Genomic DNA, 26254 nt, shown 5'->3' with positions numbered 1-26254 from the left:
AAAATAAACATAGAACAATACACTATTTTAGAGCGTTGCCTAAGCTAGTCAACTCCTGATAAACTTTTGGTTTAATTTTACAAGAATTCTACTCAGCGTCCTATTTTTCCCCCCCTGAAGAGGACTGAGACACATCCTAAAAGCTATTTTAACATTCTAGAAGACATTTTGGCAATATTTAACCCAACTATGGTACAGATTAGGGAATTTACGATGAGACATAGGAATGAATGTGGAAGTATCCTACCCATCGCTTCAAAAATCTGAAAGTACAGAAGATGAAAAGAGAAATAAATTTGAACAATTGGGACATTTCTATTTCTCGGTATTTTAAAGTAAGCCAGTTTTGGGGTTTGTTTTTAAATAAGTGTAGCACAATGCAAAATACTGTGAATTGAAAGCCTGTATTAAAGAAACTTCACAAATTACATCACACAAAGAGCTAACTAACTTTTTTCAGCTGAAAGCTCCTTTTTCTCTAAAATTTGCACCTTAGAATTTGGTTTTTGTACACTTAACATTCAGTTTTTGCCCATTTAAAGTTCTGAGAAGGCAGGGGGCTTAACCTATTTAACTCTTTTTTTTTTTTGTACTTCACAGAAGTGGTTTCTCTCCTGCAAACACTGTTTTAACTCAAAAAGATATGAGAAAATACTGTAATTTGTAGATACACAAGATAATTACTAACTTCACCACAAAGAATATAGCTCATGGAAAAACCTTTAAATCAAAAAACCCCTGTGTTACTTTACTGATATCTAACTTTCTGAAACCTACCTTAAGTTCACATTATCCAACTGCTCTTGCAATTATTCTTAAGTACTCCTTATAAGGAATTTTTTTAAAAAACAACATACTCCATGAAATGGGACATGTTTTTTTTTTTGGGTTTTTTTTTTTTTTTTTACGATCTGAGGGTTTTGTTTCATCTGTTGAAACCATCACACTGACTTCACTTTCCTTGTGTGTTTGAGTACCTACCCAAAAATCTCAACTGCTCACTCAGAACCACTGCTATATTTCAAAACACTGCCATGAGCTTTTTTTTTTTAAAGCTTCTTTTCAAATTTAAGGAAGTTAACAAAGTTGTCTTTTTCCAGCTAAGTCTGTATGAAAGGAAAACACCTCTGAATATCTACCTAGATACCTTGTGTGTGAAAAGCTAATGAGTAACCTAACACTATTGACATGGGGCAGATACAAGGCTGGTTCTTTACCTTGCAGAAAGCTGGTTATTATAGCTGACGAAATTAGCTGTGTTTTCTTGTCCATTGGTCACATTCTTTCATGCATACTATGGGAGAAGGGAGTGTTCTCTGCATCGCTGCATCAGTGCTTCTACAGTTCCTTCTATTAAGGGGAGTGGAGAAACAATGAGAAGTTTTGAACAGTGTTTTATGTGCTCCCTAGAGACTTAATGGACAGGAAGGTAAAACTGGAGAGCAAAAGGGATCTTCTGTAGGACATGAACAAAACTGCTCTCATAGATGGACAAAACAGGTCAAGTGAAGTCTCCCAAAGACTTAAGGGGAGACAGATTCTTCTCAGGATATTCAGGATGATTAAGAACAAAAACCAACCTACAGGCAGGTTCAAGCTCCATCCTTCCTGTTGCTAAGGGCCATGCCTTAGATGTAGGCTTGTTTAATAAATCTCAGATTTTTCATTCTCAAAAACAGAAGAGAAGTGCTGTAGGAAGTGGTAGTTTTCCAATAAGACACAATAATATTAGCATTTGCCTGTTTAAATACAAGAGGAAAGTTTATAACATAGTTATGGAGACTGTAGATAATTATTAATAATCAAGGAGAGGACTTCCAGTGCTATTTGAAACACTCTGCCTTCCTTGGGAAGGAATACCACTTGTGCTGACAGTCGTAAAGCAAGAACATAAATTTAAAAAAAAAAAAAACCCACAAAACAATAACCTTCCTTCTATTTAATTTGGGATCCTTCCTAAATGTCCTGTTCATCCCCAAGTCCCTCTTTTCCCTTTTACCTCTGACTTAGGAAAACTGAGTTCATGTTGGTGTTAGTCAATAATACCAGGAAGAGTGACTTTCAGAACTGCGGTACTGTTTTCCCATTAGACACCAAGCAGACTGCCATTGTAACACTGTCAGCACTTGCAACTTGATGGAATAAAACATGTGTCAGAGGTCTCGCCTCCACTACTAAAAAGGCAAGTTCGTATCTGAGGCAGTTTATATCTGTGAGCTACCCAGATGCAGAATAGAGAGAAAAAGTTATTTTTACTGTGAGATAAGCTACACACAGGCAAACGATAGACAAGGCTATGAAGCTGACCTAACACATTGCACAGGAGAAATGAAATGGCCCGTCTTCTCTCTGTTCAACTTCTGCAAAACTGTCCACGTAGGTCTCTCCAAAGAAAAACCCACATTTTTTTCACCATAGTACCTTTGGACAACTTCTCCCTAACTTATAACAACATGTTGTGTTATCTTTCAACAGGATTCACTATTTGAACTGACTCAAGTTCTCAATAAAGGCAACATATACATGGGCATACGGAGCAGCTCTTCATTATGGTCAAAAGAAGGTGGCTTTTTAATGGTAACTGGTATCACCTCAACTATATGCAAAACAGTTCCTCCTACATATTAAAAGTATTAAAATATTAAAGTTTGGGGTTTTTTTTAAGTGTATCCTATAGCAAGCATTTGGCTATTTAGATGACAATTTTCTGACAAGGTAGCAAGCAATTTTCTATCTGTGTTGTTGCCTTCATTATAATTTTTTTTGTTTAACATTCTGACAAAAGTCTTCTACATCTTAGTTTCTCTCACTAATTAGTGTCTTTTTGTTGGAGTGTTCATAATCAAAATAATTATCTCAAAGAATACATTTAATTAGAGTTAAGTGTCAAGACTGGTTGCTTCAATAGCTTAGGATAGTAATCTTTTTTATTATTTCAAATACTAATGTAATAATATGGCAAACAGGTGACAACATAAAGTATAAACCAGGATGACATTATGATCGAGTTTGTAAATGTGTCCCTTTGAATATTCTCTAATAGTCAATGCTTATATCGTGAACCAATGCTATGTTAAAATTCTTCTGTAACTTAGCCTTGACAACCAGTAAATAAAATAATCTTATCTGTATCAACTGAAATAGCTGCAGGTACTAACAAACCATCCATACAGAGTCTCTTGCATAAGAATGTATTTGAAGTTCAGAATTCATCCTTTTGGTTTTAAAATGAAAAAATATTTAATCATAGGATTAATACATGACTCAGAACTTTGTGCTACTCATCTTATTAATATTAAAATTACAAGTCTAATTACATTTCATGGCATGAGACCATTATTCCAGGATGCAAATTAAGCCTCCTGTAGATCCCAAAGGGATGCTTTTACATAGGAATCAATGCAGACATGGGTGTGAAAAAAACTTTGTACTTGTTTATATCTACTGTTTACTTGGAAACCTGCATATAAAACTACTGTGAAAAAAACAGGAACAATTGGCAATTCCATTCATAAACATTAAATTCAACTCCTTGCATCCATGAATTATATTATGTTTAAAGACATGGTGTTGAAAGACATCAGCTTTCAGACTAGAGATGAACAGGATACTCTTATGAGATCAAGCTATTTCATTCTAAGAAAACTACACTAGCCCCTCATATCCAGAGAAGGGAACTGAAGGACTTAAATTAAAAAATGGTTATGCCTCCTTCTTATGTGTGTGTGTAGCAACCCCACCCCCAAATGAAAAAGCCCCTCAACACCTCACGTAAACCAGAAGAGAACCAGCAAACAGGCTGTGGTCAACACTATTCCTATTTTTCAGAAACAGTATAAAAATTCAGTGGTGCACATTTAGTAAACCATTACTATCATGAGTTTGCTAAGTTTGCATAACACAAAGTTACAGAAACTAACCCTGGAATAACAGGTGAGATGAAAGGTATAAATAACTAAGGAAAAGTGTTTCTTGATTAAGAACAAGAGTAACAAGATCCTGATGTTAAACCAAAAAGTTCACTCTGGCCCAAACTTCGCTAAAGGACTACATACTGCAGAACATGGAAGTTGTACATACAAACAAGGTTACTCCTGTTACCTGACAAAAAGGTATTGATTTTTACATCTTATAGAGTGAGAAATCAGTATTGCACTGATTAGTTAATGCAAAAATTTTAAAAAGAATGCTTTTCTCTAATTACAGTTCAGCCAAAGGAATCTTTTTATGGTATACATCTTGACAAATAGAAGGTGGTTGATTTTATTTTTTTTTTTTTTCAATCTTAAATGTGTTTTAGTTTTAAGTGGTAAAAACACCATTAAGGAAGCAGATTCCAATGCACATGAAATTTTATGAACTCAAGCTGCTCATCTGCAAGAAGCGTTATCACAGACTGCATACCGAGCCAAAGGGGTTTGTTTTTTTTTTTTTTTTTTGAAGAACAGGTTTTTAGCTTTTTATTACTGTTCATTCCAATTACTATTTGGCTTGCAGTATCTCCTTTGTTTGTGAGTGCATTCACATACAAATCTAAACACTGACACAGATGTTTTCAATCAGTTAGGATAAACTAGACACTTGGAATAAAAACAAAATTAAACTCATATGTTGATATATGGAATTTAATGAGTACAAATTGCTTTCAGGGAATTATCCTATATTATGCATTACTGATTTTACCTGGTTGAACTGCTCTTTTAGAAACAACTAAAACTACCTTCTCAGCCACCCTACTCAATACTGTATTTTTCCTTCTTTCTTATCTTCCCTCAGAACGTGAACTACAGACACTGAAGAACAATTAAAGCTGCACCAATACACAAAAATAACAAAAATAAATTTCAGAAATGCGTCAGACATTCTGACACTAACTGGTCACTCAGATGTCAACTGTAATATTTACTGGACCACTTATTACCAAGTCAGGCAGGCTTCTATGACCTTAAGAGGGTTAAAAAGCATTGGTGAAATGGCTTCTGAATCTCTGGTAAAGGACAATACCTACTGAGAGATTGTCAACCTCCACAAACCCAGTTTCTCCAAAATTAAAAAGTATAACAGTATTTTCAGCTTAAGATTTTGCAACCAATTTCAACATGATGGATGCTTAAAGAACAAAGGTAGGTACTTTAGGGAGTCATCACAAAATTATGTTTAGTTCTTATGTCAGATTGACAGTGTAAGATCTTAAATACTACCACTGTATCTCTTCAGAGCAGACTGGTGATCATTTTGCATTATAACCCGAACCTGTTACATATCTTTCTCAAATTGGTGATCTCTTTGGATATTTTTACACCACTTCTCTGTAAAATTGTGCTAAGACTCTCTCATGATAAGGTTGTTTTTGGACAAGACCCAAAGTTGTATTGACAACAAAGACTTAAAAAATTTAGTTAGCATATAAAGAACAGACCCCTTTGTGCAAACTTTGTACAGATAAGAAGATACTGTGTCAGATGAACTGAAATATCCATTAGTTTACCTGGAAATGGGCTGGCTGTGGTGACTGGTTGTTTTGGGTTATGTTGATGTTGTTTACCTTGAGATAAACAGTATACTGAGATACAGCACCTTGGAGGAGCTTCTGGGTCTCTTGATAACAACTGATATACAACCTTGAGACTTGGTATTGTTTACATACCAAACAACAAAGTCAGTAAAATGCCCCAAATGGGTGTCCTAAGGCTGACCTACCTCATTATAATGTTAAAAACCACATCTCCTAGCTAGAAAAGCCCCCAACCCAAATAAGCCCCCTACTTTCTGGGCATGCGTAGTGAATTAAAAGAGAACTGTATCTTTAAGATGAAGTAAGAAAGGTAATAACCAATAGTTCATTTAGGGGTGGGACGAGTATGTGTAACTAACTTCGTTAACTGTTTAAATACTTGTCATGATTTCAACCGGGTGTGCATGCTAGGAGGAAAAATCCACCATGCACCCAGCGCTGCAACAAACCAATGTCGGCTTTCTAAACTATCAATTGCTTTGGAGAGTTTTCTTGGTTACGATTTTCAGTAACAGTACCTTGTTGAAGAGAGCCTAGATCTTAGGTTAGCTTTTCATAATACTGATACTAATAAATACTAACAGATGGTCTACCCAAGTTTTCCTTCAAATTCCACGACTACATCTGAAAGAACATTACAATAGTTATAGCAACGGGTGGTAACTGAGAAAAGCTATTTTTGAAGCAAATTTCAATTTTCAGACCATTAAGCATCCCATGCAATCCAGTTACACAATTCTCACTTGTGGCTTTTTCAATCAAATTGAAACAGATGATTCATTTAAGGCAAAAATATATGTAATCAAATGTAACTTCAACTGTAAAACAAAGTAAGTAGGAAATAGCCTAAAAGATCACAAAATATTAAATGCATTACACAGATTATGCTACAAGCTGTGAAAAGAAGCCACATCCTGCCAAGCAGAGGGAAGGAAAGGAATAAACAAGAAATCAGAAATTAAGCACTGATCCAGGAACATTCACAGAATTATTCTGAAAGACTATTAACAGAACCCATTTCCAGAGCACCCAGTTAACACCCCTACCCCTCAGAAAAAAAAACGCTTCTATAAAGTCTGAGACTTTCAAAACATGGTACATCTCAAACTCAATGTGTCAACTGCTGACAATTACTCATATGTTATAAAATTTTAGATTACAGGATCAGTACAAATTTCTTAAGGATTTTTCAAAGCCTTAAAATAAATTTATGCAAAACGCACTACTAAGTCTACCATACTGTAGGTCCCCTCAACAAGGACTAAAACTTACTCAACAAGCTATACTACTTCAAACCCATTATTTCGGTGTCAACTATAAGGCTGTTGAATTTTTGGTTTATACATTCTCTCATTTTTATTTTTTACACATTTGGTAATGTGCAATATTTACAACAAAGCAATACAAAACCAGTCATTTTTTTCCATCTTCAATCACAGTCTTCCTTTTCTACACCATATAGTATGAACGATTATGCAAAACACCATCTTCATTTACATTCAAAATAAACATTACATTTCCATAATTTTATTTAGCTTCATTTTAATCTTAAGGAAAACATAAGCAAGATTGCTAATTTTTGTACGAAGGGGTGTTTTTGATAAACCTTATCTTGGCTGATACATGGAGCTTCTAGAAAAAGATGGTAAAATAAGTTTTTTATTGAAGTACATAGTGCTGCAAAAGAACCTGAACATTAATCCTTATTAAAACTGATAGATAAAATAAACCAAATTTAATGTTTGAACTTATATCCTCTGCTCTCTATAACACATATTAACAATGGTCTTCTCTCACAAAATCATTAGTGCTACCACAAACAGATGGACCTACAGTAACAGTTAGTCTTGCTGAATGCTAATGCGTGCCTTAAGCAAAGGAAGAAATATTAGGATACCATGCAGGTTTACTGAACTCACCTGGCAGAGGTGTAAAACCATTTTCTAGGAGCAGAGATGCATGCACAAAAGTAAGAACATGATTGCAAGTAACAGACTTCCATGAAATTAGACACATCATCTTCAAAATTAAGAAGAAAAAATCCTGGTAAAAATAAAGAGTAAAATTTCCTCACCTCTCGCTTTGCAAGCAGCACATTAGGAACAATATGAGGCAGGCAGCGTCCCAACATTAACATGACACTTTCTTCACTGTCTGCAATCCGAGATACCTAGAAAAGCAAGTTGTTTGTTGGGTTTTTTAAATGAAGAACAGGAAGAGAAAAATATCCTTTCAAAGGAATAGTAAGAATTGCAGCAGGCTGATCACTTACCAGAAAATATTTAATTTACTCACACACATTAAGCCGTAAGTTTTTGATCTGGCAGTAACTTCAAAAGTATGAATCCACTTGTATACATTCAAAACTTCCCAGTAATTACATATCTATCACTAGGTTTCATATTTAAGCTAAAATCTGAAAGCATATCCTTATTTCTTAAGTTTCATGCACATAAATTTAGCTCTCCATATATGTTAATAAGTCTTGTTTCAAAGCAATTATTGCTTGTTTAACTATTGCTGCCATGCAGAATAAAGGATCTTCTAGTTTATATCAACTGGGAAATATACCTCTGATCCCAAACGGCTGTCTGCTGACATCCGACAGAAAGACAGTAGGGCTTGATGGAAAGCTGGTGACAATTTCCTGAAATATCATCAAAAAGGGAGGGAGGGGAAAAAAGCATACATCAGAAAGGTGACTAAACAAGTCCTTTCACTCTGGTTTAACCAGCTAGGTAAAACGACATCCAGAAAGCATGTTTTAAGTGAAGCATACTGCAGAAATCTTTGTTTAAAATTATCTTTGACTTTTAGGGTGTTTAGTTTGTAGCAAGAAAAAAAGTGGGTGTCCTAATTAAGAAGTTACTCTTAGTTCCGAAAAATGTAACATCTTTCAAAGTGCTGCACAGACAAAAACAGGACTAAAGCATGAAGAAAAGGAAGCTTTAGAAATACAAGAGGAAGCATACAATTATGCAAACTGGGGGGCAGGGGCAGAAATCACAAGAAACAGCATTTTTGCTTAATGCTCTGATTCTGCACATTGCATAAAAACATTTGAGTAGTCAGTCACTTACAAGCTTCAGGATTAAATAGAGAGTGTTCAACAGCCACTTTGGGATCTAAAGGTTGGATTCAAATGTACAGCGAGAACCTCAAAACTAACATTAAATTGCTGCCTAATCCCTAATGTAGATGTGTATCTATAAAGTACTGCCTCATGGCCAAGCACAGCACCAGGCAACACAGCCGAGCTACTTGAAACCTTAAGCATACACATAAAACCGTGATAAGAGTCTCAAAACAACCGAGAAGGATAATTTGGCAGAAAATGTTCTCAGAAAACAATTACTGGACTGATCATTACATAAAACAGGCAAGCATCATCATCAGCAGCATCCTATTTTTCCCAGTAATGACAACTCCCTCTGCCTTATCTGAGGCCTGTATTTAGATGCTAATCTAACACAGCCTCATCCACTATGCTTAAAGAGGAAAAAGAACACTTGTCTTCCAAAACATGGACAGAAAGCATCTCACCCTACATCATCATCTGCTGTTTGAATCCTCTAATGACACTATATGAGTTTAAGGGAGGAAGAAATTCCTATTTCTAATGTGGAAAGTGGTACCACCTTTCAACTCTTAAAAATGCAATTTTGGGCATCTGAGCACAAAAAACCCTACACACATGCAATTATGTATATGGACATATATATTTTTATCTAATAGATTGAAACATCACACTATTTATAGTAAATATATCATCATTCACCCTTTTCTAATGAAAAAAAGCACATTAAGAATCTAAGTTCCTACTTATAATTGTTTAAATTAATCCAGGAGGATATGGATAAATATACCAGAGTCGTTTTCCTCTTCTGACTATTTACAAAGTATGATATATAAGAATTTGCTTATTACTTAAAAACAAGTTTCTTTCTTGACAGTAGGAGATTTTAAAACAAGTTTTAAATTTTAATGAAGTAGATTTGTTTTAATTCTAATCATCTTGGTTTTGTGCAAGGGTTCACTTTAAAAAAGTTACTAAACAACTCAGATGGTAGAGAGTTGTAAAGGACCTCTGTTTAACAAGATGTTATTCCTTATTCTGTAAAGTATTCTTGAATGATACATTTACAGGCTCTTCTCAAGGCTTTAACGTTTATTCACACTGGGAGAACAGGAGCAAGTGTTGCAAAGCAGCAGCTTAACATTAAGAGAGTGGCAAGGCCTCGGCCAGCCCTTTGCCCAGGCTGTCCTTCACCTTGGCATTGGTTCCGCAGAACATCAGATCCTTCCCCACTTGAAACCTTAATTAATATCCTACGTAAGAGCAAAGTTGTATCCCCATTTTGCAGAGACTGAAAACCAGCTAAGTATGACAATATGTCACTGAATTTCCCTGTGGGTTAATTAACAGCAGGCTCTGGGCAGCATGGATCCCATATGATTGCCGGCTGTATTGAGAGTCAAGAAAGCTTCTCCTTGATGAAGTCTAGTACAATCCTTGATGGCTATGCTGGACAGAAACAACGACAGACCCAGGCTTCTTGCACCCAAGTCAGTGGAAAGTCTTTTCAAGGGCAAACAGATGCCAGTAGTAAAGATGTTCAAATATAAGAAAGTATGATGAATACAAAAACCAAGCACTACTATTTTATGATATCTAACAATGGGACAAAAGAGTCAATTTACTGAAAAAGTCAGGAGTGACTGCTATATACAGAAAACACCTTGTATTTGGTGCAAACGACCAAACACCTAAAATGAGTTGAATGAGTATGTGTGGTGCAGTCTATTTAAACTGCTGCTAGCGCTTTCTACTGCAATCTGTTAGATGAGGCGTTTTTCCAATGATGGCCATGCCCTCATTTGCGGGCATGGACGCACAGCTGCTCTGAGTGCAGTCACACATAGTAGGCTCCCTTGCTCTTCTATCCTCTCTACCCATCTGGGCAAGATTTATGCCAAGAATTGACTCCCTAGCTACAGTAGTACCAATCTTGCCTTTTAGGATAGTCTTAGTTTTTAACACCTCTTAATACATTCTGAATAAATTGTAGTAATTATCTTCTACAAATAACCACTCCTGAACTGAAATAAATAAATATCCAGCACTTCTATGGTGCTTCTTCTCCCACAGATCCCAAAATACTTAACAAATAATATAACTCTTAATGAAAAAAAATACTGTATTATTACAAACCAAGTGCATAATCCAGGAAGAAAATTTAGTGATATGGATCAATAAAACACTGTATCAAATATAGTTTCCTTTGACCTTTCACTGACACGTTAAGTCCAAATCTCAGTACAAAAATAGCTACATATTACACATACATTACTTATTTCTGCAGTGAACTGCATTTGAGGGGATTTCTGAAGTTAACTCAATGGGCATTCAAGGCTTTATTCAACTACTTTTCAAATATAACTGCACATGGATTTGTTTAAAAGAGCTGTGAGCAGCAAACCAAATTCTGTTTTTCTAAAGACTACTGTCATAAATCCCACTGGAGATACTCATAGTTCCTTCCTTACTCAGTGATCTCATCCTATGTTGATACCCATCCTCACTATCCCCAAACCATCAATCTAATATTGATGCACTCAATGCCTCCCAGCCCTCCCAATTACTCTGAGCAAAAAGAAACTTGCAACAAGCCACAGATGAAAGTAGGTAGTCAAGTTTATAGCAGTCAATGTACAACAGCTCTAAGTTTTCATTATTACGTAGTCTAGATATTCAGCTAGGATATGAAATAAATTAAAAAAAAAAAAAAAATCTGGAAAGCTTAAATGGAACCACTGCAAATTTTCCAGAAAAATCTAAGCTGAGTTTTACTTTCCTGTTAGACACTAGTACATTCAACTAGAAAAGAAACTTGTAGTAAGACTCTAAGGTACAGTACTCAGAAATAAGACATCTTTCCTCCTGTTCAATGCTAACATTAAGATATCACTGAAAAAGTGCCTCTGCCCCTAGGACTCAGTGCAAGAAGTTCAGGAAATCCAGAGAAAACAGGATACTTGGGGTTTGCAAGAAAGGTTAATTACTAGCAGGGGTAGCAACTCTTTTTTTCTTCTTTCTTCCCCCCTGCAGCTTGTATTGATTTTCCATCTGGACAGAATATCACACATAGATTTCTACTTGATATTTTCAGATGGAAGATAAGTCTAGAAATATGTTAGTGTATCAGCATCAGCAAAAGAATACTAAGGGAACTGACAAAGCAGAATGGCTACCTGCTCCCTTAGGAACAGCAACGGTAAGACCGTAAGGTGAGCTATTTGAGCATCTTTGTCCACAATCGTAATTTTAGAAGTTGTACATACCCTCATTAAGTTTGTGGTCCATGTTACTCCTGATGGCTACACAGTGGTTTATCTATTACTTCATGAACATGTTACTTCCCCTCTTCACTATAACACTTAAAAAGACTGTGTAGATTGGAGAGGCTATCTCACGAACACCCAGACACACAAACTTAGTCTCCATGTAATAACACAATAGGAATACCCTATTTTAATTAAAAGAATCATAGTTACCCAGTGAAGACTTGCTCCAAATTCAAAACTCAAAAAAGCAGAATGTCAATGGATACCCCTTCTGATTATTAAAAAAAAAATATTCATACAGCTCTCTCAAATACTCTGAGAAAGTTATACACATCTACATAGGAAAAGTAAAAAATTTCCCAAGCACTCTTCAAGCAGAATAGAAGAGATTTCATTATGAAATTAAAATGTAAAAGAGAATGGAAATATCCTGTCTTCCCATTCACCATTTTGATTTTAGCTTTTCTTTTTTTGTTGCAAGGAACAGGACCAGTTTCAGAAACAAGTAGGAGGTGAAAAGAAACACTTAATACTAAAAATGTAGATTTGCTAAATGTACTCCTTCCTAAAAAGATTAGGAACAATATGAAAATATCAGCAATGTACCCTAAAGGTATGTTAGTCTTTTCTTTGCATTCAAAACAGAAATGATCTACGAATTCTGCAGAATTTTACTGTTAGAAAAATATCTATCCACTTTACAGGAATTTTTAATTAAAGCATTCCAGTTTAAAACTTATCACTAACCTATTAGGTTTATCGAAGTGGACTGCAGCTTTAGTTGACGGAGCACAAGAGGACAGTTTCTCTGTTTCTTTACAGGGCACATTATTTAGCATATCATCTTTAGAAGTCCTTGAATCCACTTCAGCTGATAAAGAAAGGCTTGTTTCCTCAGTGCTTCCATGTTTACTGTTATTCTCGGAGCTCTTGATATCCAAGTACCGTCCATTGTCTTCTGAGACTGTGAGAGGCACTTGTTTTAAAGAAGGATGGGGAGCTACACCATAAATTGTTGACACAGCAAAATTTTCATTCTTGAGAAAATCTATTTCACTAAAAAAGGAAAAGCAAAGAATGAAATATTTTCGTAGCTTTCATGAGTTGTTAGACTCACAAGACTGAAGCACAGAAATAAGGACAACATACTGAAGAGCTGCCTCTTCAACTCCAGTATGTTCAAAAATTCCTTTAACAGAAGTAAGTTATATCCCACAAGCTGTTCAAATGAGTACTGGTTTAATGGAGTTCTTTAGTCAATAACTAGTAGTAGGAAAAATGTTGCACTCAGAATCAGTGAATCAATGAAATAAGTGAATAACAATAGTATTATCTGCTTCTGGCTGAAATCTAAGCACTGAGACACAAATTGTCACAAGACAGAACTCTACCTGGGCTGCAAAACTTAAAATACTATAGTGGTAAATGAATATATACTATATCCCACCTGGCTTTGAAATGGTAACTATGCAAGTCAATAAAGCCACTGAAGAGATGCACCAATACAACATGTGGGCAAGTGCGTATTTTTTAAAAGGAATGATATAGCTTACAGAATCATATGTTTTGACCAAACTTTTGAAGTCTCTTTTTTTGTTGTTGTTAAAAGATAAAGTCATTTCTACTAGTCTAGCTCTGTAGAAAGAAAAACTGTGTTGAAATATGTTATTAAAACAAACATCTTTCTAACAGTGTTTGCAAGCTGTACACACCACAGTACCAACGAGTGAAATAAAGCTGACTGAAGAGAAAACCTACACAAAACACATCAGAACTGATTCTGTTTTCAAAGAAGTAAATAAAGAAGTTGCTTTGGAAGAACAAAACTGATTACAAAATTAAATTATATAGGTAATCAAACTATTTCCCTTTTAAGTCTCTTTTTTCTAAATCAAATACCACCTATTAAAGGAAAGACTGCCCTGCTCTGAAGAACTCCTAGTAATTTTATAAGTGTAAGTTGTATGTTTTCATGTATGTGCTACAAAAACATTGAGAAGTTATTCTGACATTTATCAGCAGTCGAGCAGATGGGTAAGTACATACCTCTCAAGTCTTTGGATTTGTTCCATCAAAGACCATTTCTCACTGTTTAACACACTAATTTGATCTTCTAATTTTTGCACTATTAAACATTGCTAAACACAAGATAGAAACAAAAGAGTTTAGTACAATAAAGTCAAGTAGTACTGCAAACAGTTGAAACATTTCTTCTGTACAATCTCTTACTTCTATTGACTGTGATGTTGTTTCAAATACAGGGACGCTCCCAAGAACAGGAGTAGCAGCCTCTAACTCATCGTCTTCTACACCCACTGATACATCCACCACATCTCTCGCAGTAACATGATGGTTTCCAAAGTCACGATAGAGTTGTAACAGGTCAGGAGGTTTTGGAATGTTCAATCCTACATCATCCCAAAGTTCAAAATCCTTCAAAGGAATAAGAGAAACTAAAGCATACAATATACTTCCTTTTATTTTCGTTTCTCTTCCTCATTTGACTGGAGGTCATACAACAGCAAAATAATCACTTCAAGATCACACTGTAGTAAAGGAGATGAAAGCTTAAATCAGATAGCAAGAAACAAAAGTAGAAAAAGGATCCATTTCATGACCCAAAGCAGTTTCACCCTAAAGGCAGCTCTAAGTAATGTACTGAAGAGAAGACCTGCCAAAAACACACAGATCGTAATTTTTTTTTTTTCTAGGACTTGAACACTTTTTAGAATCAGATATAACGTTGATCAAATGCTAGCAGAAGCCAGTGCAGTTGACAGAAGGCTTTTTACTGATAGGGGTATCATTTTGTTCCCATCTCATTCACAAGTACAGATGTAATTTTCCAGAAGCAGACAGTCAAATAGTTGTATAGATTACTAATAGATGGGGTGCATATTCTCAGTAAAATTTAGACATAACTGCATTAATTGCGTAGAGATATAAACAATACTAGGGCCTCCTGTCTCAAACCATCATTTCATGTCCTTCCTTTTCTCACTGACATGTTACCATCCTATTATTACAAGATTATTCCATGTCCTTATATATAAATAAGCATGTGCACTGTTTTACAGGAGTTGTGATGGTCTCTTTAATGACATTAAATGTCAATTACTTTTTTTTTTTAAAGTTTTTTCCTACTGTTCACAATTTTCACTATATTTTTCCATAGTCTGGTTACATACATCTATTGACTATTTTCTGAAAGAATGACGTGAATAATCTAGAAAAAAATGTGCATTCTATATGTTAATTGTAGTATGTTTATATTTACTTTTTAAGATTAACAACTTTCCCCTATTTTTTTTTGCTAATTGTCCCACAACATAGAACATCAGTTGTGGGACAATATAAAAATATGTGTGTTTCAGTTGAGAACACACATATTTTTTCTTTTGGGGGCTGGATCCTCACAAGTATTTGTATGAAACCTAGCACTGTTAAACGCAAATCTTAAGTGGATGACCCAGAAATTTCATTTAACAACCCATTTTCTTTACAGATTCGGATATGAATTGTAGGAAAAATATAGGAAGACTAGTTATAAATAGAACTCGTTGAAATTCAATATTTAATATTGAATTCAATATTTAATTATGATTAAGTATACTCATACACATATATATGCCCAGGAGATAACAAACAATGAGTATATTGCATATCCTGCACAAATCAACAGAGTATGATTTAAGGAAAAGATTACATTCAAAATTTTACTACATCCAGATCCTTGAGTTTAACTGAAAGGGTGTCCATCAGAATCCAGGAAAGTGTATAAGTACCTATAACTCAGGGTATTTTTCTTCTTGTTTTGCTTCCTTTAAAGTATGCAAGCATTCTGTCTCCTTCCTAGAAATTTTGGGAAAATGCTCCTCAAAAGTGCTGTGTTTTCAAACCATGCTTTATATATGAAAATGCTAACTAACATATTTAACTCTTAGAATATTCATATGTATGAAGTGAACTACATGCACAGGAAATACCATTTAAGTTCACTTGCATTTACGACAAGATCAGAATATGGAAAGCAGGCATGTAAAAAAAAAAAACCAAGAAAACTTTACCTGATCATGATTTTCATCTGAAAATGTTATTGATGTAAGCTTGTAACTATTCTTCAATAAAAACTCATTAACTAGGAAATTTAGAGCTCTTTTCTCAAGAGGTCTGATTGGCTCCTGGAAAAAAAGAAAACAATACACTACATCTTTGGTTCATATTCCTTTCTACTACGGAAGCGTATCTGTCTTAAAGTCCATGCAAAGCTGTTACCACCAGCCACCTACCTGAATTTCAGGACTTGATTTATAATTTTTTCGTTCCTGCAAAGGAACTTCATTTTCTGGGGAGGAAAAAAAAGTAACTAAATTTTACTCTTTCACACAGGATGAGCTCAGCTACTTCTACGTTGTTCAAAGTAGAGACTTAAGAAAAGGTTTATGTACACCACCTGCAGCCTGAGTCAGGTTGGCTCGGAGGGCCTGTATGGTCTCCTTGGCTTTCCGTAGTTCAAACTCCAGGACTGGACAGGGATTTGGATTAAACACACACAGGCATCCAACCAAGGCAAGGGAAACAAAAATAAAATATAAAAAGCAAGGATGGGTGTGAAAAAAAATATACAGTTTGTATTAAACAGAAAGCATGCAATCTTTATGGAACTTATGAACACATGCAGCAGAGTTGGTCTGAAAGCAAACTGGTGAACATTTTCCATAGTTTCACTGGCCTTAAGTTAGCTAAATCAAAAGTTCAAGCTGTCTGACAAGGACTCGCTGTAGGGTTTTGGGGTCTTTTTCCCCCCCTTGCTTATAACTGCATATTACTGGGAAATGCTTGTTATTTCTTCCCCACTCTCATAATCAGCTGATATTGTCAAATGCTTTGATTTCTTGAGGCAAGGGGAGTATGCGGGCAATTGGAGGACAGATCTAAATGAAGCAAATACATGCTGGCAGCAGAGGAAGCTGTCTCCATGTAGCAAAGCTTAAACCATGAAGTGAATGTACTGTCCCATTTAGACTACAGATTTTTTTTGAAAATGAAATTATACACTGAAATTTTAGTAGTTTAAATGGCAGAACTTGAAACATACTTTATTTTACCCCTAAGAATAATCTCGTTTTAAATCTCTATTTAAAAATAGTGGATTTAAAAATCTTGATTAAGATTTTTAATTTAGTTGAGTACATTTGAGAGATGCACAAGACAAAAAAAAAAAGCAAAGTATGCAGCTCTCCTATAGTACTTACAGAGAAGCTTGAAACAAAAATGTCTTTGCTCCGTTATTCTTAAAAGTTCCCAGTGATTCTAGACTATACAACACTTTCAATGATCCAGAGTCAGCTTTAGAGATTCAAAAATAAGTAATTCTAGCTGCCATTATCATCTGCTCCACGTCCCCACCCCCCTGGTCACTGTTATGTGTTTCTCATGTTCCAATGTTTCCTCCAAAAAAAGGGCCAGTAGTGCTCTGTTTGCACTGGAATTTCATGTGTTTTGATGTTGAGGTCGTACGTATACTGTGGTTTAAAATTTACTCTGTACCTTTACAAAACATATAGTAAATGTTCTTTTAATAGCCGTTTATAGCTAGAGCATCTAAAGGAACCTATTTAAGGAATTGCTAGATAATTACATGCAATTCATTAATTCTCAGATTAATCTAATCACACTTAAATATAGTTACCAGAAAGAAGGTACTTAACTAGAAGAGATGAGCACAGAATAGCTACCATGCTGAAGTCTTAAACTATCCTAAATGGATTATCTAACATTTACTTTATTCCCATGCAAAACTAAAAATGTTATTGCTGCTTTTAGTAAGAAAATATTAATGAGATTTTTAATCATTGCCTGGAAACAATTTAACATGGCATTTTGAAATATTTACAGAGGACAATGCATGGCAGAAACACTGCACTGGCTCTTCCTTGTAAGAAATGCTACTGAAGACTACAAGTAAAACGGTTTCCTCTTTTGAACATCTGTTACTTAGATTCTTTTTATAATTAGCACGCATGGAAAAAAGATTCACTCAGTTTGCATTTATCCATAAAAACTGAAGGAGTAACTACAGTACACCACATTTGCTACGTGAAAGTAACTTGTTTGATGCACAGAATTTTACTGCAGCAATACAAAAGCGCAACTGAAGATACGATGAATAAAATATGTAAAATCTCTCTAGTATTCAGCAATGCTGATCTGCAAATACTTCTGTGCAACAAAGTTAGAAAATGCTCTTGTAGTAAAGTATCTAACAATTTTAGAACTTCCCTCCATTTGAGTTACTAATTCACAGTTACGATTCTAAGTTGTAAGCTACTAATTTGTTACTTTTGAAAATTGAAAGAATTCAAATTAAGTAATTATTCTGATGGAAATGACTATGTGTTAACATTTTATTCTTGTAAAATATTTTCGAAGACCAGAACAGTTGCAGATCAGGAGTGCCCTGCACTAGAATGATATAAATAATAAAAAAAAAGTTAGAAAAACAACACAAACTAGAAAAACTCAGGAATTCCATTAAGGATAATAGGAATAAGACATGTCTGAAGGCATAGAAAGCCAAAAAACTCATGTCAGACAAACCCATGTCAGACGGCAAGAATTAATTTTTAGTGAACTGTCATGATGCTGAAAAGTCTTAGAAGCCATTAGGACTTTACCCATTCAACCTTAAAAGTAGATTACTCTGCTGCATGTTTCTCTGTATACAGTGGAAGATTCTGGACATAGGATATTTGAGAGGTTGTCACTTCGCAGCATGTCACAACATCTACACATTTCTACTACAACACAGCATTGTTAACAGTTGTACCTCATCTTCTAGTCTTACTAATACCACCATTGTAATTGCCACATACAAACCTTGATGCATCTAAGTCAGTCACAAATTTAGCTTTTACTTGAACCAGTTTGTTTGCAGTTTTTTTATATAAGCATAAATATTTGTAAATAGCTACAACATAATTTCAACCAAATTTTAAATTATGATTAAAAGCTCTTCATTTTAGAAGCGATACTGAAATGCAGTATTCTGCCAAAATATGTAATTATTTTTAACTCAACATGTGTACTAATGAAATCAACACTGGAAATCCCCATTTGTTGATGATATGATATTCTCTTAAATAAAAAAGCAACCTCTAACCCCTTTCTTTGAAACCATTGTCAAGTACTGACTTTTAAAATAAATGACCCCATCTCTCTCTCCCCCCTCCTTCTGTTGTAAAGCTTATGTACCTTAGAGAAGTTAAGCCTTCAAAAGGATTGATAAAATCAGCTAAAGTTTAACTTCATGCTTGACTGAACTGCTAACATGTATAACTCATTATAGTACTTGGTGAAAGGATCTGACACTCCTTAAGAACAATGCACAGAAGAGTTTTGCTGCAGACAGCCTAGGAAAGGAAAGACCGAGACTGATTCTCCTCTGCTCTAGCAACGCAGAGAACAGAAATTTAGAGCTCTGAGGCTGGTTAATCTTCTTACAAGGAAAGTGCATTTCTGAACAATCTGTTTTGCCTTAGGGGAGAAAGCTTTTCCAAATTTAAGTGGCTATCTTGCTTTTTCTTTTAAAAAAGAACTCAAATCACTACTGCTACCATTCTGGGGAAAAAAAAATTACTTAAGACTTACTTAAAAGAGCTGAATCTTTCAAACAAGCAACTAAGCATTAGACCAAGATTTTCAGATTAGCGATTTTTAAATGCTTCAGTTTTCATGCAGCTAATTTAATACACCATAAAAGGGAAGTGCATATCAGGAGTGGGTAGCTTGTCTGCTCAGCTATCTCAGTGATCATATTCTATTCACCCACATTTATTTATTAATGACTTCATAAGTTATTGAACCATAGATTGAGAAATTACCTATAAAGAACAACCTGCCATTTGGGATATTGAACAAGTTGAGATCTACATGAACAGCAGTCTTGTTGGGCCAAGGCCAAAAAGCTGAAGAAATAAACAGTACTTCCAAAAATTTTCAGTACTTGCTTTTGTATAAGCAGTGTTTTTTCCAATTATACTAGAATTTTACATTCTACATATGAATTTTCTTGTCAGACTTTTGCATACTTCAGTATGAAGTACTTCAGACAACATTAGAAAGGTAGTTTTATGTTGTGAAGCCACTATATGGCATTCTGGCATTTTCTTTTAAAAGTATTTATTCTCTGAAGTATCAAGGGCCCCTGTGCTTACCTAGCTTTCCTCAAATTTGGACATACTGTTACGAGTTTTGTTGTTTGCTTCTTAACTGTCATTTTGCATTCTTCCTCCTTGTAAAGTACATGTGGAACTCTCTATGTCCTAAATTATGTCCTCTAAAACATGTATGACATCCCATTACATTCGATTGATTTGTGCATACATTTTGAGTCAATCAGAAGAAATTTAAATTCTCTGACTACAGTTAGCAATATGAAGCCACTATCACAATATACTTCAAGACCTGAGGTTTCCTAATTCCCACTTCCCTCATACAAGTCCTAAGAAGAAGAGAAGTGACCTTATTTACAGTCAGTGTGAAACACTTCAGGACATAACACAAATAGACCTGAACCAGAAAATTGTACTACAGCACGAGAGATGACTATCAAGCTACAAAAATTATGATCAGCATGAGAGTTCATGAGCAAGCTAACGGATATGGTATTATGTTGTATCATATCTTGTATGTATACTGATATCCTTCAGTACTGACTTTAATCTTAGCACCAATTGTTTCAGCACTTAATACATGAATTTAGATTCAAGATTTATTAGTCTTAGAGAACAAGTTGTTTCCATTTAGTAAACTTCAAGCTCTAAGGATGCATATATTTTCTGAAACTCTTCATGGCTTACAAATATGTTATCCAATTCATTACACAGGTCTCTACGTTAAGATCAGGTAGATAAGGAAGAAAATTGATGTTTTCTAAATTGCAGTTAGTTTTGTCATGCTCACCCACATCCTGACTAGCTTTTGTGACTTGCATCTTTTCAGTCAAGCTGATAATAACATTATAGAAGAGACTCACTTAGCCTCCTTCGATCAGACTTCCCAAGCGACAAGTTCACACCAACTCTTCAAAACATATTTGCTTCTACGCCAAATTTTGATTCTTAACGCCAGATAGAATGAACTGGACTAACAGATTTGAAAGACTGAAATCCATTTCAAACAACAGTCTTTCTAGTTATTTCCAAGAATTTTTTGATTGGTAAAATAAAAAATATTGCAGCTAAGTCTACCACCATCCATAGCAGCAAAACAGAAATATGATGGCTTTGGATGGTATACATGCACATTTTTTGATTTGGTGCTTTCTAACATTGCCATGGTATAAAAGTATTCGTAACTGGATCTGTTATAACTTCTGTTTTAAAGTCCTTCTGACTTGGGACCAGTTTCTTTTAGCGACTGATGTGCATTTATTTCCTATCCTTCATTTGACATTTGACTAGGGAATTGATATGGAAATCATGGGTTCTGTCCAAACAGTAAAAAACTAAGATAACAGCATGAGAAAGGCATTTACAAAAAGAAACTATTCAAACCTCACTCTGAGAACTATCAAAAGAAAAATATGACTATCAGATCATAGCCTCAAGCTTTCACAACAGATCAAAATTTTATCTCCTAAGCATCAAAGATCTTCACTGAGAAGAAAGAATATGAGAAGAAATAAGCAGGATGGACTTCCAGTTATGTTTCAAAGTGCATTTGCAGCTAAGAACTACTTGAAAAGCAAAAGCTACAAGCCAGAGTTTGTTCAAAGAAGGAAGTGGATATGAAAAGTTTTTGAAACCTCTACTGATATAATTTTTTTACATGCAAATTAAATACTTAACAGTTTTCTGAAGTTTATTGCTCAGGTAGATGGTTTTAAACACAACTGAGGCAAAAGATTTTAAGCAATGTTAACTGAGCCAGAATTTTAAGTAGAAATAGGGTAGTTTGGAAAACTTCGAGCCTTTACAAATACCCAGAAATAATACCCAGTCTTGCTTTGTTCAAACTGTTAGATCACTTTTTCACAACTCTTCAAAAAATCTCTCTGAATAAACACAGAAATGTAATGTAAATACCCTGCCATGTAATTTGCTTGTCTATTACATATGACAGTGGTCAATTAATATACTGTAATCTTCAAAAATCTCTACCTATTTTAGGACATGCTTAATTAAGTTTAATGTTTCATTTTAGGATATATTAATTTCATACTGGAAGTAATCAATATCTTGTCATTAAGGTTCCATCACAAAGTTAATGGTTCTATGGATATCAATTCTGACTGGTCTTTACTTTCTATAAGCATCTCTAATCCAATTCAGTTACTAAAGACAGCTCCAAGCAAAGATCAAACTAGCTCTCTCAGTAATACTATTGCCTAGAAATATTGACTAGAAACAGGAAAAATCTACCAAGATGATAAAAAAATTAAAATATTCGGAATTTGCTTGTTTCTTCCTTGTATTCCAGAACACAATTCAGAAATACTTGGATTCCTTAAACACACTTTGTTTAGAAGATTAGCTGTGTATTTATAACTATTGCTTCCTTGAAACTGACTACGTATATTGAAAGAGACAGTAATTAGATAGGAATAAGAATCTGGAAGCTTCCATATACATAGAACAACAATAAGTACCTATAGTTCCAGACCAGAGCTCCAAAATACCTGAAATTGCTTCATTTTCATGAATTTAATCCATCCTTTACCTCAGAAACACTGGTCGGGTAAGAAAAAGGATATTTTCCCAACACTTTTGTTTCTTCTCTCTGGTTCAATACTGGTTGTCATTTCAGACTGACCAAGAGAGGAAATTTCAGAATCAAGATCCTTTACAGAACTATGTTTCACCAGCCTTTTCTTTGCTTAAGAACGTGACGGTGTCCTGCTAGGATGAAGTGTGGTGGTTCAGAGTAGAGACAACAGCATAGAACAGAGAGAGCAGCTTGCATCATTTCAGGTTTCATAAAGCTAAACTATGTGAACAAAGGTCACAGCATGGACAAGCTTCATGTGCTCCTGATACTAAACAGTATTAACTGACAAAAAGTAAACAGAGTTCTGTAGCAATTTCTAGAGAGCTTTTACGGGTTTCTCTATAAAAGCTGTGAATAACTTAATATCTGAACTTAGAAAAAAGCCTGGATTAGACAAACATGGCAAACATGCAAAAGAGATTATAATAATAATTTCAAATATAAAAGAAAAGCAGCGTCTGCCTTTGACAAGTTAATCATAAATCCTGAAATTAAAAATGCCACAGGCTCCCTAAGTTCAGAACAACTGCAAGAGGCAAAAAACCTTGTCGCTTCTTTAAAACAATCTTATACAATGAAGAAATCAAATGGAAGAGAAGAAAAGCACTACAACTAAGATTTGTAGAAAAGCAGATTTATGGAACTGAGAAAATCCCAAATTTACTCTGGGTTTGGTAATGCTTGTTTGAGCTACATGTAAGCTATATTTAAGAGATAACTTGCTACACATCTTGACATCAGAAAGCTATCGCCCGTGTAGTAGTCACACACTACTACATAGAATATTTTAGCATATGTTTCAGCTAAACAGTAGTAGTCAGTAGGCAGTATCAAGATACTGTTCTACTGTCAAAAACCGGGCACAATTTTCAAGTATTCTGCCTGCTTCTACCTTTGTGACATCTGAAATCATACAGAAGGACACCTGCCTGAATATTTACAGTAATTATAGTAGAAGTGTCTGAAACATGATTATATCATTAAGTGACTAATTAAACCACCACAGTGAAGTCTTGTCATCTTCAGGAATGTTCATTTAAATATACTTATGCTAGAAACAGCAAGTCAAACAGTAAAGTTAGCATTCTATGACTCTTAAATCATACAAAAGACTTACCTGCTACTCTTTCGTCTGTTTCCCTATTGCCATCATCAGAGTATCTTGCAAAATCTAAGGAATCAAGAGTACTGATGCTTCCAGCGCGATCTTAAGCAAGGGGAGGGAAAAAAAAATATATCAGAAAACATCCTGAAGAGTTGACTAGCTTTGATAGAGAAAGTTAAAATATCTTTTCATTTCAGAAACTATAAATCAAAGGTTAAGTAAGTGTTCTGCAAGACTAAATTTTACTGCATTTTCTGAAAGTCTGCCTCTAAGTAAGTAAAGAGTGCGTCAGTAAATTTGAAAAGAAATACAGCATTACAGCAAGTTCAGTGAACAGACACTAAGAAATTCACCCTCGCTCTCCCCAAAAGGCAGCATTTTAACCCTGTCCACAGCAGATGAGGAGCAGTCCAGGGTAGCACTTCCCCTTTTCCACAAGGGCCTGGGACCTTTGCTTGGACGTGCAGGCGAGCACCCACAAGAAACCAAACAGATACAAACTGTTCGGCAACAACTTTCAAGCAGTTCTGTTCCCATTTTACAGAAACCTGTAACTGCCCCAAATATGCTACTTCCTTTTCCCTTTTTTAGTATTTTAAGGCATGTTAATGTGACCAAATACTTTTCTACGTATCTCCTGATCTAGCCATTAACTTCAGTACATACCCACTTAATACAACATTTACTAAAGAATGCATTACCTAGCAAAATTAAAGCAAAGCAACTACAGTTCATGCTATTGCAGGTATAATATTCACACTCTAGAATTAAATTGTTAATCAAAAAAAGTAATTCAAGAAATTCAGTAACCAGTGTAAAGTTTTGATCTGATCTTGACATTTTTTCATTTCAGGGGAAAAAAAAAAATAGAAAAATAAAACAAAATGCAATTTTTATAATTTCAAGTGTGTTGAAACACACACTCACCTTTTTATTAGAAAAATGCACACAGAAATTACTCTGTAACAGAACCCAAAATAAATAGAACACGTTCCTAACACAATCAAACATGCAGAAACTACATTAAGTAATTTAGTGTCTTTCCCCTCCGCTTGAAATTAATTTCTATGTAGCACTTCAGAAATAATTTAATTACATTAGAGCTGTTGTCACATTAACAAAGAAGAAATTCCATAAGGGTGTCAAAAAACCTCATAACTGTCTGGAAATAGAAGCAATTTCATCGCTTGTCAGCCAAATTCTGTCATGACTAACATCAGAAAAAGTATTTAAATCCCCCCCCAATTCTGCATTATGTCAAAAAAAAAAATCTATTAATGAGTTTCTTTTTTGTACATTTGAGCCTAAGTTGTCCCTTAAGGTCTTGTGACACCCCCTCTACACATAGGCCAGCACTAGACTGAAATAAGAACATGTGGGCTGAGACTGATTAAAGCATCTACAGTCACATGAAAATCTATAGAGAATACTAAATTTGCCAACTCTAGCCAAGTTACACAGTACCAAAACTAAAGTGCCTGGCAACCCTAACGTCTGTTTTATGGACATAAAGTATATGATAGTATACAGTTTATATTTAACCACATTTTTTCCCCCCATGACTAGGCTTTGTCATCCAGGCAATGAAACAGACTGTTGCTCCTCAATGAATCTCTATTCAGTATTTAGTTTTAAAACTCATTGTTCATTTGCAGGTTCTGGACTTATCTACTGCATCTTTTCCAGACACTAATCCGATTTAATAAATCTCTTTAGGTTGTTCTATAGCACTAAGCAGCGTAGTACAAACTATTCTTTTTACAGCATCTTTGCAAAATGGACCGTTGTGAAAATAAACCAGATTTTATATACGGGGAACCACATTTAGAGTGGTTAAGTTCAAAAGTAAACATGAACGTTGCATGCACAGTGTGAAAGTCTTCAGAGCTGATTTTTCAAAACGCCTAACACCTTGTTCAGTAAGTACTGCTCCAATTTATTTCATTGGGAGCTGCAAGATCATTTTTTAAAATCAAATTCAAGACTTGAGTTAAAGAAACAGACAACATTCAAACAGAGCTCTCAATAAAAAGCTGATGTTTAAGAAAAATTACCTAGTCTCTTATATAGCATTGCTATGGCAAAAGCAGAAATACAACTCTGTTTCCTCCTGCAGTCTTGCCATGTTCAAAGATCAATTTTCTATTTCTCTTATGAAGCAGGTAACATCAGAGAAACAATGCTCAAATTTTCAGGTGAAGTCACCACATTATAATTATTGAAGCATCCAAAGCCGTAAGCAACAAAACCTTTTTCATATTAGTCACATGCTTTAGAGGCAAAGGCTCTCCCTCTACAACTGATAAATCCAGCCATAAAAGACAAACTTATTTGCCAAAGTAGCCAGAAACTTCTTGAAAAAAACCAGTTGTCTAGAAAAAAGCATGGGGTAATCAAAGTCTATATCAGGATGTACACAACGGAAGCCATTTAAGATCATACCAGCAGCTGTATCCAACAATTCACAATTCCCATCCAGGGAATAGCAACGAGTTTTACAACCTTAATGGTCTTTACAG

The 26254-nt window shown here is 34.9% G+C and overlaps 1 protein-coding gene across 1 annotated transcript in view; it reads right to left on the bottom strand.

Annotated features, from left to right (window-relative positions):
• RELCH (RAB11 binding and LisH domain, coiled-coil and HEAT repeat containing) overlaps positions 1–26254 on the bottom strand; it is an 85022-nt gene that overhangs the window by 43378 nt on the left and 15390 nt on the right. The window contains exons 2-10 of the mRNA XM_059836046.1: positions 23748–23837; positions 16314–16385; positions 16150–16205; positions 15928–16041; positions 14090–14293; positions 13907–13998; positions 12608–12916; positions 8087–8162; positions 7590–7685 (exon numbers count right to left, since the gene is read on the bottom strand). Of these exons, the coding sequence (XP_059692029.1) occupies positions 7590–7685; positions 8087–8162; positions 12608–12916; positions 13907–13998; positions 14090–14293; positions 15928–16041; positions 16150–16205; positions 16314–16385; positions 23748–23837 (1109 nt within the window). The remainder of the gene's footprint in view (positions 1–7589; positions 7686–8086; positions 8163–12607; positions 12917–13906; positions 13999–14089; positions 14294–15927; positions 16042–16149; positions 16206–16313; positions 16386–23747; positions 23838–26254) is intronic.

This window comes from Gavia stellata, chromosome 3 (genome assembly GCF_030936135.1).
Source record: "Gavia stellata isolate bGavSte3 chromosome 3, bGavSte3.hap2, whole genome shotgun sequence".
Taxonomy (NCBI): domain Eukaryota; kingdom Metazoa; phylum Chordata; class Aves; order Gaviiformes; family Gaviidae; genus Gavia; species Gavia stellata.
The sequence above is the reverse complement of the archived record's forward strand: the minus strand, read 5'-3'. Positions and strand labels throughout refer to the sequence as shown.